The sequence below is a fragment of the Sorex fumeus genome, unplaced genomic scaffold, assembly GCF_029834395.1.
Source record: "Sorex fumeus unplaced genomic scaffold, SorFum_2.1 ptg000014l, whole genome shotgun sequence".
Taxonomy (NCBI): Eukaryota; Metazoa; Chordata; class Mammalia; order Eulipotyphla; family Soricidae; genus Sorex; species Sorex fumeus.
In genome coordinates this window covers 2,450,982-2,468,300 of record NW_026606071.1, presented here as the reverse complement: position 1 = coordinate 2,468,300, position 17,319 = coordinate 2,450,982, and the positions used below count along the sequence as shown (strand labels likewise).

The following is a 17,319-nucleotide window of genomic DNA, read 5'->3' as shown; positions in this document are numbered from 1 at the left end:
CTCAGGGACTGGGTATTGTACTTGGGTATCCTATATAAGTGCCTTAACCCGTCTAGTATCTCTTTAATATTTCTAGTGACATAAACTATTTTGAGAAAAAGTGAGAAAATTTTCAATATTAAAACCCAAGATTTTTTTTTCCCTTTTGTTTGTACCTTCTCTGATTCCTAAGTAATTTTGTTTCAAAGGGTTTGCAACAGCAACTTTTTTTAAAAGATACTTTTTGAAATTGATGCTACTTTGCCTGTTTGTATAGCTAGGTGAAAGAGGATGATCTTGTTTACTCGTGACTGCATTTAGCCAATCATTAATCTATCTCTAATTTTCTACTTTCAGGTCCTGAGTGATTAGGCGCGTTTACCCTCCTAGAAACCTTCTATAAGTATCAGTTATTTGTTTCTATTTTCCTTTCTGTTTTGCCTTCTTCCAAGAGTTCTTCAGAGAGTAATTTTTGTTCAATTATTTTTAGAATAATTAATTATTCTTGGTTCCTGCTTATATTTAAATCACCCCCAAACACTCTGAAATGATCCAGGAAAAAGAGAGCAAACACTTAATGAGTGTTTCCCTATGTGAAAGCAATGTGTAAACACTTGTTTTCTAATTCACAAAACTATGATGTAAATATTATCATTTTCTTTCTTAAGATAAAAGTAAGTTTAGAGGGATTGGCTAGTTGTTCTTGCACCATTTTTATCCTCCAACTGTGTTTTGAAATGTTGTAATAATTAACGTTGTAAAGACAAATCTATTTTTCTCTACCCCTTTCTTTAAAGAACTTAGAACATTTAGTTGAGCTTTAAGTCTTCAGAACTTCACTTCTGAGCTAAAAGAACAGATCTGAAGAATATTCTGTTTTGTGAGTTTCTGTTGTTCCTGCTAAATTTTAACAGTCAGACAATACAATCTGTGGGGATGGTTTAATAATGATCTTTAAACATGCCTGATGCTTCCCAGATGTGACTGATAACTCTGTTCTATCACTACATTTTTTTTCTAGAAATAATTTTGTAGTAAGAATACCTCAAATGTTAGGATGAAAACAATGCAAGAGTTTAGTGCTCAGAAAAATAGAAACTGAGTCAAGCTTAGAGAAAATTCAAATCTATGGGTCTTAACCCTAGAGATTTTGTTCAACAAATCTATAGTGGAATGTTTAGGTAAGTTTAGTTACATTATGGGGAATCAGAAGAGGTAGCAGAGAAAATCAATAAGTGTCTTAAGCACAGATAATTGATCCTACCACAGCAAGGCACTGAGAAGTTAGGTAGGAATGAATTTTTTAATTACTTTATATTGCTTGATTTAAGTTCTCATTATATTTCACTTTTTACTTCATTTTCAGTCTATCTTTTACTTCCCTCATACTGTGAATCTGAACTTCTAATTATTTTATTACAATATCTGTCTGGTTCAGAAGTACATTCAAATAAATAACTTTATAAGTCAAAGTTAATCTACTTTACTGCAAAAAATAAATACACAAGAAAAATCTGCTAATATTTTCTATGGATGAAAATATTTTTAGGGAAAAATACTTGTACTTATTATACATAGTAATTAATTTAACACACAATATAAGTTAATACATATGCTTATACCATGCCAATATAATTTCATTCTTGATGTGAAATTTCTTATTCTCACCAAATAAAGGGTACTAAAATAGTAATGATGGTTTAAGTAAAACTTATTCAAGTATTTCCAACATAGCCCTATTTATACATACCCTAAGTAGCTCAAATTAAATATATTAAAAAATCAAACATCATCATCCACTTTGGATTTTGAAAACTGTTCTTCTAATCCTGTATCTCTCATTCTAAGTTTCATAATTTGCCAGAATAACATAATTTCCCCTGGTTTAACATTTACACTTAATTAAAAATATCTTATACTGTTCCAAATATTTCCATATGAAGTCAACTACTAAATAAGTATCAGCTATATGTTAGTTAGCCACCATAATTTCTATTTGAAGATTGCAGTTTAAGATAATCTCAATATTTCTTTGCAGTAAAATCCATTCTTCCTTGTATAATCCTAGTGGTGTTTCTGATCTGCTGATTTAATAAAATACATTTATCTCATTGTTAAAAAACTGTTAATGATTACCATCTTAACTCTAAAGTCATTAGTAGCTTGCTTATTACGTTCTTGTGTCTCAAACTCATCTATCAAAATGTGTTTTTTTATCCTTTTGTTTTTATATTATGTTTTATACTCTTAATAACAAACAACAGAATGCTTGATATATATATTTTGTTATGTAGATATACTTACTAGAATTTCCAGTCTGCTATTTTTTAAATTTTCTCTGATTTGATCTTAACTTGGTATTGATAGGCTTAGTTTTTATCTCTACCTCTGCATAGTCTAACTGTGATCTTAGTCATATTAGACACAAGTAATCAGAAGAGACAAGTTTACCTAATCAGGATATTAAATTGAAGGGAATGTATAAATGCTAAAAATAATGTAGTCATAACATAATTTTATATCTTTAGGAGTAAATACCACATTTCTTCCATTCATGGTTGGTCAAAACAGAAGGAAAGTATTTCAGTATAGACATGAATTAAATGCAAGACTAAGTTTGTATTCAATAACTTACTAGAATAGTTACTATGATATTTTACTGACCAAGTGTTGGCCTCTCTTGTGCTAAAGAACATAGGATCTGTGATAACATAAAAAGAAGGGATCTTACTTTCCCAAGATACAATTCCCCCTGCCCCAGCATAGATTATTTGCTCATGAGAATACTGTTGGGAGTAGAGAGTTTGCAGGTGTTTGTGTTTGCAAAATAACTTACTGAGAGAATTATAAAAGAGAAATGTTTATTAGGGGTATAGGATACTTGCAAAGAAAAGGAAAATAGGCATTACTTCAGAGGAAGAGAACAAAGAAATTGTAATTGTCTTGTAATTTGTCCAGGAACATAAACCCTTTCTTGGATGTGAGATCTCAACCTGTCTGCATGACTGACTTGAGAGAGGATTTTTTTTTGTTGCTGTTGTTTGTTTGTTTTTTAGTGTTAAAATGGTGGCTGTATCCCACTTGTATTATTTTAATCAGTTGCTATAAATTAGAATCTGGTTCTCATCTCATGAGAGCAGAAATAAGTTGAGACATCCTGAGACATGCTAACAGGGTAATTACCAGTCTCATTTACCCATTGTGTTTGCTGAGGGATTTGTGCTCACATCTCCTAGCTTCTTGTATCCTGACTTGTGCTGGGAATAAGAAATATGTCGAACAGTGGTGTTTTCTAACAGTTACTCTTTATCCTCAAAATATGGATGGTTTTCTATTCTAGTACTCATCAAATATTTTCCATTTCATAAAAGAACAGAGTAGCACCCTATTAAGTGATAATATTCAAGCGTTTCAAACATTGTACTTAGTTCAGTTCTTGAGAAGTGGGGTGTGTGTGTATGTGTGTGTGTGTGTGTGTGTGTGTGTGTTAGGAGTGGGAATAATGGGGCATGTTCCACACTGTGTGGGCTGAAAAAGATAAAATTCAGCCTGCAGACTTGGAATATTGTTACCTGCTTGTTCTGGTTATATTTACCAGGGAACTAGGGATCACGGCTCACCAATTGCTGCCTGCCAGGGCCCTCCTTGTATGTGATTTATTTAGATTTTAGAAAAGGTATTGCGTGGGATTACTTTAAATGTTAGAAAAGGTATTGCTCACTGAATCATTATGATAGTTAACTGTATCAAAATAAAAGGAAAATTTGGAGACACTTTGAGAGGAAAGTAACATACCTGAGCCCATTATGTTCCCTTTATTTGCAGGGAATCTAAGTAAACTAGTGTCAGCCAAACTTAGTTTAATATGTCAGCCAAAAAATGTTTAACATTTTTAACTACTACCTACTACTACCCCCTCCCACTAACCCCACATATCCACCCAGTGTCTAAATCTTTTAATTCAGAAAGTTATAGGTAAGTTCTTCCTGGAAGGCCATCTGAGTCAGTATGATATAGAACCAGAGTAATCTGCCCTACCCAGTCACTTGATTGTTGATTGTGAACAAAGAGAAGCAGTCAAGATATCCTGTTCAGGAGTTGCAGGTCATCAACGGCATGCAATGCAATGAACACAAGCCAACAGGTCAGGGGGTTAGGGTGAGGGTGAGGGAGAAGGAGAAAGCATTCAATACTATGTGGCAGCTTCCAAGCAACAGTTCCAAGGTTTTGAAAATCCTCTTTTCCTTTCTCAACTCTAGATTCACAATTTATAGATGTATCAGATAATAGCATGTTTATCAAAAACTTATGTATTATTTTTATGTAGAATTTTAATTTTTGTGCTTTGTCTAAAACCCTATAATCAAATCCATTAAAAAATATCTTTTCTTTTAGTAAACTCATTCCAATTTAAATGCATAATTCAGTATTTTACATACATTGTGAATCTAGCCATTTGGACAACAACCTCATACATCTGATAGCTGCTTCCAACTGTACTTAAAACTAATGCCATATAAAGGTGTTTCTGTCCATTCTTTCTATGCTGGAATGTTTAGACAAAATCCCATAGGAGAAAAGAATGTTATATCATCTGAGTATTAACAAGTGCATCTTTGTTTAGCAGCTGAAAAGAGTAGTGTGAAAATACAAATGAGCATAGCAAAAAGGAATCCACATTGACAAGTCTTAGGTACATTATAATAAGAAAATGTCTAAAATATTACATCATACATCATGCTAACTAAGGAATGGAAGGTCTTCAAAATAGTCACTACTTTCTCTGTACAACGCTTGAGTTTCTGATAGAAGTAGATTTCTCAATTCAGAAAAACATATAAATATTTCTATTACTTTTGTTTCAGTTTTCAGAATTAAACCATTAAAAACTATGATCTTTTTTATATTTATTATTTATTGATAATATTATCATTATATTTGGGGTTTGGGGTAACATCCTAGCCTGATCAGGGCTTGTTCCTGGCTCTGTGCCTAGGGATCACTACTACTGACTGTACTTGAGGGACCATATGTGATTAGAGGATTGAATCTGGATCTGCTGCAACAAGACAAGTGTATTACCTAGTGCACTATCTCTTTCTGGTCCCCAGGTTTATCACTTTAATATGAAACTTAATTTTCAACCAACAGCATAAATTCAAGTAGAATCATTTTCAGGTGGTGGAACTTGTGCACTGGTGGAGGGATGGGTGTTTGTATGACTGAAACTCAAACATGAAAGCTTTGTAACTATATCTCACTGCAATTCTATTAAAAAATTTAAAAAATAGTTGACAGGAATAAGCATATTAGTCAAATCTCAAGGCATTGATTTGAGAGAGTTATTTTCAAAAGTGTGTGGACAATTCAATATGGGCTACAAAATTAGTTTACTTTAAAAGCTGAATTTAAAAGTATTCATTTTTACTGAGTTTAAACTGTTGAATATGTATCAGGCTTAGACTAGAGAGATACACATTTGGTAAAAAGGAGATACTATATAATATAATATTAACATTAGTTAACATTAAAAGTGACAATAAATTTAGTCAATAACAAGATAGTATATTAATTTATGCAACAGGGACAAAAAACAGACAATATGGGAATTATTTAGAAATCTATATAGTGCAGACAAAATTTGGAAAGAACTGAAGATCTATTCTTAATCTAAAGTATATCTTATCGTGGTCTAAGTATGCTAACTTAGAAAGTTTAGTTTGTACCAAATAAGTTTTCTATTTAACTTACTTTTTAAATAGAATCTGTGGGTTAAGAAAAAATGAGTTATTTCATGAATGAACATTAGATCCTTGCCTCTGACAGCAATTACTAGTTCTTATAGTATACTAGTATAGTTAATAGTTATAAGAATTAAAAAGTTAAAAGAATTTAAGAATCTATTTGGAGAAACCTAGAGGTTAAATTCTTTCATCAAGCTCCTTCATTTAATATGTGAATACTCTCAAATAGCCTAGATTTCCCATCTATATCATGAACTTGAAAAATAAATTAATATTCCATAGAGGAAGTAAAATAGTCAATGAAAGAATTATTATAAACTTGACAGGGAGACAGTTAATTAAATAACAGTTTATTATTATTTCAATTGAAATGTAACTAGACCTATTTTCCAGATATAGAATATTTATAGTATTATATTATTAGTGAATATAATAGTGTAAAGAAATATAGGAGGTATACCCCAACAAAGTTAGAAAGGAATTTATTTAAAAATAAAAAATATAAGAGTTAAAACTAATATTCTGAAAAATAAAAAAATAATAAAGAATACATTAAAATATTTTAAAGATTACAATTAATAAAAATATCAGACGATTGTAAGATTTTAGGAGACTAGAAGAACATATAAGCTAATTACACTCTTAATTTTCCAATAGTGATGTTCAGTCTCAAGTTAAATCCATAGTTCATACAAAGAAGGGGTGAAGACTCAGATCAGATGCTAATCTACAAGATGCCTCTTTGAATAGGGGAATCTTGCTTGGAAACTTATTGAACTATGGTGCTTTCTGTTTGAAGAAACAGAAGTTCTTCACCCAGAAAAAGAAACAGTCTTCCTCTGTACACAAAGTAGTACATGTTGTATGGTAAAAGGAGGAGCATCAGTCACAAATCTGATTGTTGGTGGGTTACATTTAAATGATATGCAGCACTTTGGTATAATTTGCCTCTTTAGTGGACTGGTTACATAAATAAGCTGTATGTTTCTACCCAATGTTCTGCATTTGGGAAACTATTCATTTTCTTAGAAAGCATCCCTAATTAAAATTTTTACTGTTAGGAGGAATGAGTTAATTACTACCACTTAGCTTACTGCTATGGACAGTGGCTATAAGCAGAAAGAGGGAAAATTAAAATCGAAACATGAACAACAGATGAGCATATAGCATGGGGAAGTGCTAATATAAATTTTATTAATTTGATCAAGGACTGGAAAGATAGAACTGCAGTAAGGCATTTGACTTGCAAGTGGCCAGCCCAGCCGAGCTGGATTTGATTCCTCTGCCCCTCTTTGAGAGCCCGGCAATCTACCGAGATTATCTCGCCCACATGGCAAAGCCTGGCAAGCTACCGGTGACATATTCAATATGCCAAACACAGTAACACCAAGTCTCATAATGGAGACATTACTGGGCTCACTCGAGCAAATCGATGAACAATGGGAGGACAGTGCTACAGTACAGGGATAATTTGATCAACTAATAGAAAAATTGGAGAGCTACTTCTTTTCCATGTCTGATTTCCATCATAAAGTTAATTTATATGCATTAGGTGTTTATGAAAACTGTTAACGTATGTTAATGTTTGCCTTCATGTTCGGTGAGAAATACTAATAGAGATTTAAAGTGAGAGATAGATTGATAGACAGATAAGCAAAGTGAGTCTTAAAACTCTTTTATGGAGAAAGATAAATCCTAAGGTGTGTTTTGATTTTTGGAACATATTAAATGATTGAAAATTTCTGTTAAAAATATTTTATCTAGGGGAGAAGAAATGAACAAAAATTTCCTCAAACTTTAAATACAAATGGCCAAAAGATACATGAAAACATATTCTACATTGCTAATGATCAGGGAGATGCAAATCAAAACAATGAGATATAATCTCACACTATGGAGAGTGGCATCAAAAAGAGCAAGAATGATCAGTTTTGACATGGATGTGGGGAGAAAGGGACTCATCAACTTATTGTTGGTGAGGATGCTGATTGGTCCACACTTTTGGAAAACAATGTGGGCATCCTTCAAAAAACTAAAAATTGAGCTCTCATATGGCCCAGCAATAAGACTTCTGGGAATATACTCCGGGGGCCCAAAAATATACGGAAGAAATGTTTTCTGCACTTCTATGTTTATTGGAGCACAGCCAGAATCTGGAAACCACCCAAGTGCTCAAGAACAGATGACTGTTTTAAGAAAGCATGGTACCTCAACACAATGGTATACTAACTATGCAGCAATTAGAGAAAACTGAAGTCATGAAATTCACTTATAAGTGGATGGACATGGAGAGCACCATGCTGAGTGAAATGTGTTAGAGGAGAGGGGCAGAAATAGAATGTTTGCACTCATTCTTGGGATATAAAAACAAATAATATGAGATTAATACCCAAGGACAGTAGAATCAAGGATCAGGAGTATTCGTCCATGGTTGGAAGCCTCAGCTACAAGTGCTGAGGAGAAAGCAATTGGGATAGAGAAGGGACCATTATGACAAAGATAGTTGGAAATGATCATTCTGGTTAGGAGCTGCATGCTGAAAATAGGTAAAGGAACAAATATAACAACCTCTCAGTATCTGTGTTGCAAACCATAAGGCCCAAAAGAAGAGTGAGAGAGACAGAGAGACAGAGACATAGAGAGAGAGAGAGAGAGTAGAGAGAGAGAGAGAGAGAAGGAAAATGCTGCCATAAACTGGGGAAAGTGCTGATAGGAAATGTACGCTGGTGGAGGGATAGGTGTTGAAAAATTGTATGACTAAATTCTGATCATGAACAGTGCTGTAACTGCATATATGCAAATGATTCCATAAATAAATAAATATTTTACATAAAATGCCATTATAAAGCCTAAATTATTTTAGAAGATTATGTTTTATTTGTATTTACTTTGTATTCATTTAGAATAAAGTAAATAATTGGACCCCTGCGATGAAATTTTTCCAACTCATTATATTTCCTCATTAAAAACAATGAAAAAACACTTTTACTGACTTACTGAATATCACATGCTACTTTTAGTAAAGTTCTTATTTTAGTGAATTTGACAAAAATGATAATATGCTTAGTATAGTCAATTTTTAAACAAAAGCTGTGCATAGCAAGCATGAGTGTCAAAGAATGAAGCCTAACTTATTTGAGAATGAAAGGGTCTCAGAAAACTAATCTCTAAAAACACATTGCCAAAGAAGTTGTGACTAGGTGTTAGGCAAGTGAAGAAAAACAAATCAAAGAAGATAGTATAACATGATCATATATTCAAAGATGAATGAAGCAGGCCAATTAAAATAGTTGTCACAGAGAAATATTGAAATGAATGATCCCAAGTAGAGAAAGTGGTACCTACTTCAGCATAGCTACTTTGACATTCTAGAGTCTGTTATACTTATCTTGAGAATAAGTGAAAACCCAAAATAAGTTATACAGACCAAAGTGTAATAAAAAGATTCTACTTTAAAGATAGGTACTTCACAGCAGTGGGGAGGATGAATCATAGGAAGTTGGAATTGGACAAATAGAGATGTATTTATAAAAATAGGTCAGTATTTCAGCTTATAAAATATTAGGGCTGGAAATGGATAAAGTGTACATGCAAGAAAAAATGAAGATAACATTATGACAGATTCAAATGATTTATTGTCTGATTTGATATAGAGGCAGTTTCTCTCTTCACTATTTCTCTATGTATCTATCCATCTCTCTATGTATGTATCCATGTATATATCTAAAATGATATTTATAGAGGTTAGAAGCATAGAGGAAAGTATAGATATCAGTGGTATCTATATAAAAAATAGATCAGATTGAGGTAATTTGTGGATGGTTCAAGAAAAGTCTTCTTTAACTGATAAGAACAAGAAAATGTATCTATATGTATGCATGTATATATATATACACACATATACATGTGTGTATACTACTATGTATATGTACATTACGTATCATATATATTTATATCTATGGAAGACAGGAACAAAGACCTCTAGTTCCATCTTAATCTTCCAATGGTGTGAATCCTTTTGTCACTTAGTAACAGTTTTTTTTTCCATGTTCAAGTTTTATTTTACATTAAAATACTAATATTTATTTAAATAAACATATTAATACATATTATCAGAGTAAAAATAAATTAAGTTAATGACAGAATGAGTTAAATCCCCCAGTTTTATAAGCTTTGCAAAAAAAAATAATTAAGATTTGTATAGTAGTGGGAATTCAGTTTTTGTACACTGCAGAAACATCAAATATATAAAAATAGCTTGGGATAAATCATTTATACTCATTTTTTCAGGTTAAATAACGTCTATTTCTTGTCTCTGTGGTCATATTCCAAGAGAGACACAATATCTGTTGTTTCAGTTTTAACAAATAAAGTTCCCTTCTCAAAATTTTCAGAAATTTTTATCATATTCCCCCAAAGTGGATATTGTTTCTTATAAATATTATTAAGCATGACTAACAATATCATGTAATAAAAAGTTTGAAAGGAAATGTAGGAGAATAACAGAACCGACTTATAAAAATTAAGAAATAATAACATGGAAAAATCAGGAGGAAACATATCTACATTCAGATGATGATATAGAGTGAAAGTAAGGAAAAAAACAATGGAGAGTGGTGTCAAAAAGCAAAAATATCGGTGAGCAAGGAGGATGATAGATGTGACAAAAAAAGAAAAGTGAAATCAGCATATTTTAAAGTCAAATACTTGGTTTGATTTTAAAAAGTAGAAGAAATAATTCTGCTCTGACAGTTTGAAAACAAACTGGGTCAGCATTCCCCAGTAGATATTCCCATCTATTTTATCTTCAAAAATAGTTTCAAATATTTTGCTTGGGGTAAAAAATCATTCGTTCCAATTTTAGTTCCCATTTTGGAACATGTTATCGTAGAGCATTTGAAACTGAATTGCTTGCCTTAGTGTTTCTATCTTCGCATTTGTCAGTCATATAATGGTATACTCAATCTTCTATAGCTATGTTTTTCAGGAAAATATTTATATCAATGTTATTATGACAAATAATAAAATTGATGTAGGTTTATTCCTTATTTTTCAATTAAAATTGAATTAATGCAGATTAGTGTGCTATAGCAATATACTTTATGCTGAATAAGACTTAAGGTAACCCGGATTCTAGGATGATCATCTGAAATAAAAGTATCTCAGTATGGTATTACTTAAAAGTGGATCTTTCTTTCCAGGAGTGATGTCTTACTCAGGCTATCATTAAACTTTTCATTTGTGCATGGTAAGACTTGCATTCTACCATGCAAATAGACTTTGTCACCCTGTCAGTGGCATGAACTCGAACAAGTACATATTAGAAAACCCTCTTGGGAACGTGTAATATTCCCTAGTTTCTTATTGATAAATATATCATCCAATGTAGTTAAAACATCAGTGAAAATACTGTAAAGGTCATTTTAAAATATCAGAATTGGCAGGTGGCAGAGGAAGGGGGTTGAGGTGTAATAGTACAACAGGTATGGCAATTGCCATGTATACCTCTGACCTGTGCTTGATCCCTGGCACCCTATGGTTCCCCAAACACTGCTAGAAATGATCCCTGAGTGCAGAGCCAGGAGTATCAGAGCCAAATGTAAGCACTGAGCCCTGCCAGATATAGTTTCCAAATGAACAAACAAAATAAGAATCTGGAAACAATGGACTTGACTGAGTACATGCTTTGTGTGCAGGAGGCCCTGGTTCAATCCCCTGTGCCACGTGGTCCTCTGGGTCCTGGCACAGAGATGGGACTATCCCGCAAGGATAGTAAAAAAGAGAAAGAAAGAAAGAAAGAAAGAAAGAAAGAAAGAAAGAAAGAAAGAAAGAAAGAAAGGAAGGAAGAAGAAAATCATAATCTGTAAACATGATGTGGAAACTTTCTTCTGTTATAGGGTGACTTGGATATATAATTATATGATAAATATTCACTACTAAAAATATTTTCAAGGGAAATTATCAGTTTAATGTGCTTCTTTCTTTCAGATTCTCAGTTGAGTATGTGTAGAGGAGATTATACTTGTTATTTTCTCCAGCATGTTACATAATAGAAACTGATTTATTAGTTGACCAATTCCTTAGTTCATACCAATATGAACCAATATGCTTAAGCCACCTATGAACATAAACATGAGGATTTTTAAAAGTAAAAATGTTTTGAGATCTTATATTCATCATCTGCCCTTTCCCCCCCAACAGTATATTTTACAGGTTTTGAAAAGATACTATGAACTGTGCATAGCTTTAATCATCCCTCCCTAAATCCTAACATTTGTTTATTATCCAGAACAGTGGTTTCTAACCATTTGTTCATGAACCAACACAGTTTACAGGTGTACAAAAATTGGAAATCACTGATCTAGAGGGTCAGTTCAGAAAAAATTGTTAATGCCAAATGTAAGCAACATTAGGACAAAGAGAAAAGCAATTAGACCTTTTATAATTTGTTCTGAAAGGTGGTATTACAGTTTAAGTATTGACAGTAAAAATGACAATTCATTGTACCACTAAGTTTCAAGAATACCAGTGAAGAGGAGAGAAATAGATAAATCCAAACTTCTGTTAGTGTGCGTTCTTTAAAGAGTGAAAACCAATTAAGAACAAAAGTTTGTTTTACTTAAATATTTAACAAAAATTTATTGCAAGATATGTTTGCACTGAATTTACAGTTTCAAGGAACATGGTACAAAACATAGTGCCATTAGCTTTTTCTAAACATTAAATAGGTGCAAATACACAAATTAAAAAAACAAATAGCATACTTTACAACATAAGTTACAGTACTATAAATATATTTTATGTACAATATACATACTTTTAAGACATCATGTTAATATACAGCATATATTTATTTTCAAACTATTCAGTGCCTTATCTTTCTATATATATGAAACTTAAGAGTTTATTTGCATCATTACACTTAGGGTAAATGATTTCATATCAATGATGCCATTCTCCGATCTGCTTATTTCCACCACTGAAATAGAAAATTATCCACGTGAATGAACGTTTGTGAACATAGCAGTAGTCTTCATGTGCATATGTCTTTCTTTCGAGTGGTGATGACTAGAAGAGGGGTTGCAGAGGAATGACAGTAGGGTGTGGGGAAAGCAGCGAAGGAAAGAGAGCATGGGGCAAAGGCGTGAAGGTCAGGTGGCTGGGATGGAGAACTGAAGCTGGAATGATGGGCATCGGAGGAGAGGCCACCAAAGTCGGCTGATTCCCAGGGCAAAGCCTGGCTCCCATGGGTCCGATTGAGATTTGAGGTAATGACGTTCTGGTGAGGGCTGGAACTTGGGACAGAAACTGTTGATGGGGCTGAAGCACTTTAAAGGTTCCTGCAGCTGCAGCTGCTGCAGCTGCAGCTGCAGCGGCCGCGTGCTGATGCAGAACGGTGTGGTGCAGGGTGGTTACAGAGGTAGAACATAAGGGCTGCTGCAAAGGCAGAGGCTGCAGAGGTGTGCTGGGGGGTGGGAGGGCCGCTGGAGGAAAAGTGAATTTGGCCTTGTTGGCCAGCATGTGGGGTGGGATGATGTGCTGGTAGACTTCACATGGGAGGCCTTTTAATTTGTCATGGTTTTCTATCGGAATCAATAATGCTTGTTCTGGCAAAGCCAGTGGAGTCAGAATTTGCTCGGCTGTTACAAAGGTATGAGCGCTGACGTGTGCTTCTTTAAAGGATAACGGGGGTTGTGTGTTCAGAACACCCGAATTGAAACGCAGCCGCTCTGGGGGGGAGGCCTCATTCATCTTTCCTTGGGGGAGGGCCTCAGCCAGTTCATAATGACCAAGGTATGATTTAGGTGGTGACTGTCTCAAATTCCTCTCAGTATTAGGCATCTTGACATGAATTTGCTTTTCATTAATATTTATATTCTCACGTCTTTCTTGGTGGTCAAGCAAGGCGTCATTTTTTTCTTTTGTGGAGGCACTAACTGCGGAAATCTCTGGCGATTGACCAGAATTAGACTCTTTAACTATCAGTTCAGTTTCGAGGTTGGTCTCAGCAGCAAGGAGACTTCTAGTGTGCAAAGCCAGTTCATGCTCTACTTGATCTGTTTGCTCTGAGTTCCCTTCAAGACGTGAAATTTCTTGTGGCTTTATGTCATCATTTTTGACTTCATTTATTAACTCAGGTTGTTGACATAAGGGAGAATTGCCTTTCATGGAATGATCTGCATTCTCTTTACATTCTGACACTTCGAATTTGGTGTGCAACCTGCTTCTTTTTCTCTTCCGTTTTCTTTTTGGCTTACAAGGAGCTACTGAAGCATGTGGTGATCCCAAACAATCGTCTGGAAAGTTATTCTGCTGATTTAAACTTTCCTCTGAAGAATAAGAATATGAGTGTTGTCTGCGTTTTCGATGAAATCGTTCAGATTCACTAATGAGAGAATTGTAACCTCTTTTAACAGCCTGATTCTGACTCATGTGTTTCATATCATTTTGAAGAACTAAACATTTGTGAACTGGACTACAGCTGGATACTTTGGCTTTCCAACTATAGTAAGTTCTGGAGTATGTTAAATTATGTTTTCCAGATTGTATCATTGTTGAATTGGATTGTTCATTTAAAACAGATGAGCTATTTTTACAGTTATTTTTATAATTGATGGCATCGTTACTATTATATTCAGTGTTCCAGCTCTTACATGTTTCCTCATTTTCAGTTACATATATGGATGCTGATTCAAGTTTTTTATTAAGTAACTGGTGTGAGCCTAATAATTGTTCTGTAGCTAAATTTTGCCTTTCTGAAAAAATTTCCAGTAGCTTTTTCCTTGTTGCATCGGTACAACTATTTTCCACTTCCGTGTTGAAGGAAGGTTCTGATTCTTTGATTTTATCCCCAAGATGCTGATGACAAACTTTTCTTCTTCTTTTCTTTCTTTTACTTTTATGGAACCAATGTGCATGGGTGTCTTTCAACCTTATTTTGTTGTATTTCTCACTGGGAGTGTCCTGTTTAATTTGATTTTTAGTAAAATTATATCTACTTTCTTTTCTGATTTTACAGGAGATATTTTTATACCTTTGATCCATATTTTCATTTTTTTCAGAATCACAACTGTTGGAGACATTATCATCTACTGAAGGAGAAGATACTTTGCTATCTTCCCCTCTGTCATCTCCAATTTCAGAGTCAGGAACTTCTGCAATAGAGACATCCTTGCAATCTGAAATTGTTCTCTTAGTAATGTTTTCTTTTTCCTGCTGAGAAGAAAGATCATTTGAGTACATCTTATTTTTATACATATTGTTGCTTACTTTAGTAGATTTGAAGTCAAAACAGAGAGGATTACAACTATAGGAAATTGATGGTTGAGAAACTGTGTATATTAGCATTTCTGATGGCCACTGAAGAACTGTGGTACCATCTTTGTTAAGTACAGGTACAAATGGTTCATCTGGTCTTTTAGGTACATCTGTTTTCTGATGTGTGGTCATTTTAACCTCTTCGATATTTGAAGTGAGCAACATTTCATGGTCATTATTTTGTATTTCAACTTCAATTGTGGCTGCATCATTGTCTTTAACGTTTTCCTTGGTGGAGACTTCCAAAGATACACAGTCTGTAGACATCTCAATAGCAACGGGTTTATTCCCTAACAATTCGCAACTATTGTCATTCATAGGTATGTTTTCATTAATAATGATATTCTCTACTGGTATTTGATCCTCCAGTGGGACTATGTTTGTGCAATTATCTGCAACAGAAAATAAAGGGAGCTGATACTGGGAAAATGAAGGTAATAGTAATATATTATTTTCAGTGGAATTATCTTTAATCTCTTGAGTTTGAGTAGCTTCTTTGTCAGTACACATTCCCTCTGGAGACTGAAAAGAGTTTACTTTATCCTCAGAACTCAAAAGCACATCTGTTGGCGAAGGTAGTTGAAGATGACAAGCTCCAGGGACAAATCTACTTTTTCTACTAAATCCTTTACCCACAGAGCCCTCATCATTATTTTCAGAGAAGGCAGCTGCTGAGGACTCCAGTTTCACTGCTGCCTTCTTTGGAAATGCAAAAGAAAAGCCAATTTTGTGTCTGTGAATTCCTGGGCCTTGATCCCCAAGTTGGTTATTTTGGGTTGTATGATGACTCGCACTTTCTGAATCTGTAGCAACTGGGGTAATATCCTTAGTATTCTCTTCACTATGATGCAAGGTGTTTTTGAACTCATCTTTATTGTTAACTGAATCCTCAACAACTCTTTGGGAAGTTTCATCACAATTTTCTCGCACAGTAACAGTTGTTGACTTGAACATGGGGCCGCTTCCAGGAGCACTACAAAAAAAAAACAGATGTTTGTATTAGATAGAAAAGAATATCCAAATACATTATCTGTACATAAAGCCAAAAGTTGTACATTATATCATATAATCTACTGAGTGCTAAATAAGGAGCTATTTATTTACATCTGACTTACGTTTATTTGTCATGACCTATAACTGCAAATTGTGAGTTAGGATTAAAGTAACTCAGCTGTTAAGCATATAAGAAGGAATTACCTAAATATTGTCTTTATCTAAATAGCAAAACACTTTGTAGACTTTTCCATGTTATTACAAAATGTAGTTTTAAAAGTTACAAATTCTTATTTAAGTTACAGAGCAGTAGACTATTTTATAAGCTTGTATGGGATGACAAATGATACTAAGTTCCAATTTGCAAATCTTTAGAGGCATAGGATTAACAGAAAAACCTTGAGTAAGTATAATGTGAAAATATGCTTTTCATGGGGAAAAATTAATAATTTAGTCAGGAACCGTGATATAGCTCAATGGTAAACATTTGTGTTCACTGTGTGAATGCTTGAGTTTGATCCCCTGTGGTATGTAGGTTCACACACAAACACATTCACACATACAAACACACACATTCTCACACTCTTTCTATTTATACATATAACATTAAAGGGGCAATATAAAATGTAAATGTTCCTCAAGCTTCAGGTAAAAATGTGATTTCTTACACTCCAGTTTTAATCAATTCACAAGTAAATCAAATGATGTGCCTTAGAAATTCAGTGAGTCATTCATATCTTTTATAAAAACATAATTTATAATTTTTCAAATGAAAATTCTATGAATTTTCACATAAAATGTTTATTCTTAAACATTAATTATGACAAAAGTCACAATATGGTTTCTTGGTAATTTCTTTCACCAAGTATTTTGAATTTCTGCTGAGAAATAGAATACTTTTCAACTAATTTTCAAGAGCAGAAAATTGTAAAGTTTATTTTTAAGTAAAATAATAATTTTAGCCTTTTAATGTATTGTAAGGGCTGGAGCAATGGCACAGTGGGTAGGGGATTTGCCTTGCATGCGGCCGACCTGGGTTCGATTCCTCAGTCCCTCGAGAAGAGCCCTGCAAGCTACCGAGAGTAGCCCACCCGCACGGCAAAGACTGGCATGCTCCCCGTGGCGTATTAGATATGCCAAAAACAGTAACAAGTCTCACAATGGAGACATTACTGGTTCACGCTCAAGCAAATCAATGAACAATGGGGGGACAGTGCTACAGTGCTAATGTATTGTAAACGAAATGTAATTGTATAAAATTCTAATTATTGTTGAAAAATATAGT

General features: G+C 33.7%; 1 protein-coding gene across 1 annotated transcript in view; it reads right to left on the bottom strand.

The window, feature by feature from the left end:
• Positions 1 to 12,315: 12,315 nt before the first annotated feature.
• The window catches only part of ZNF804A (zinc finger protein 804A), a 275,918-nt gene continuing 270,914 nt past the window's right edge, over positions 12,316 to 17,319 (bottom strand). Inside the window, exon 4 of the mRNA XM_056111641.1 lies at positions 12,316 to 16,014. Coding sequence (XP_055967616.1) covers positions 12,792 to 16,014 — 3,223 coding nt within the window. The 3' untranslated portion in view covers positions 12,316 to 12,791. The remainder of the gene's footprint in view (positions 16,015 to 17,319) is intronic.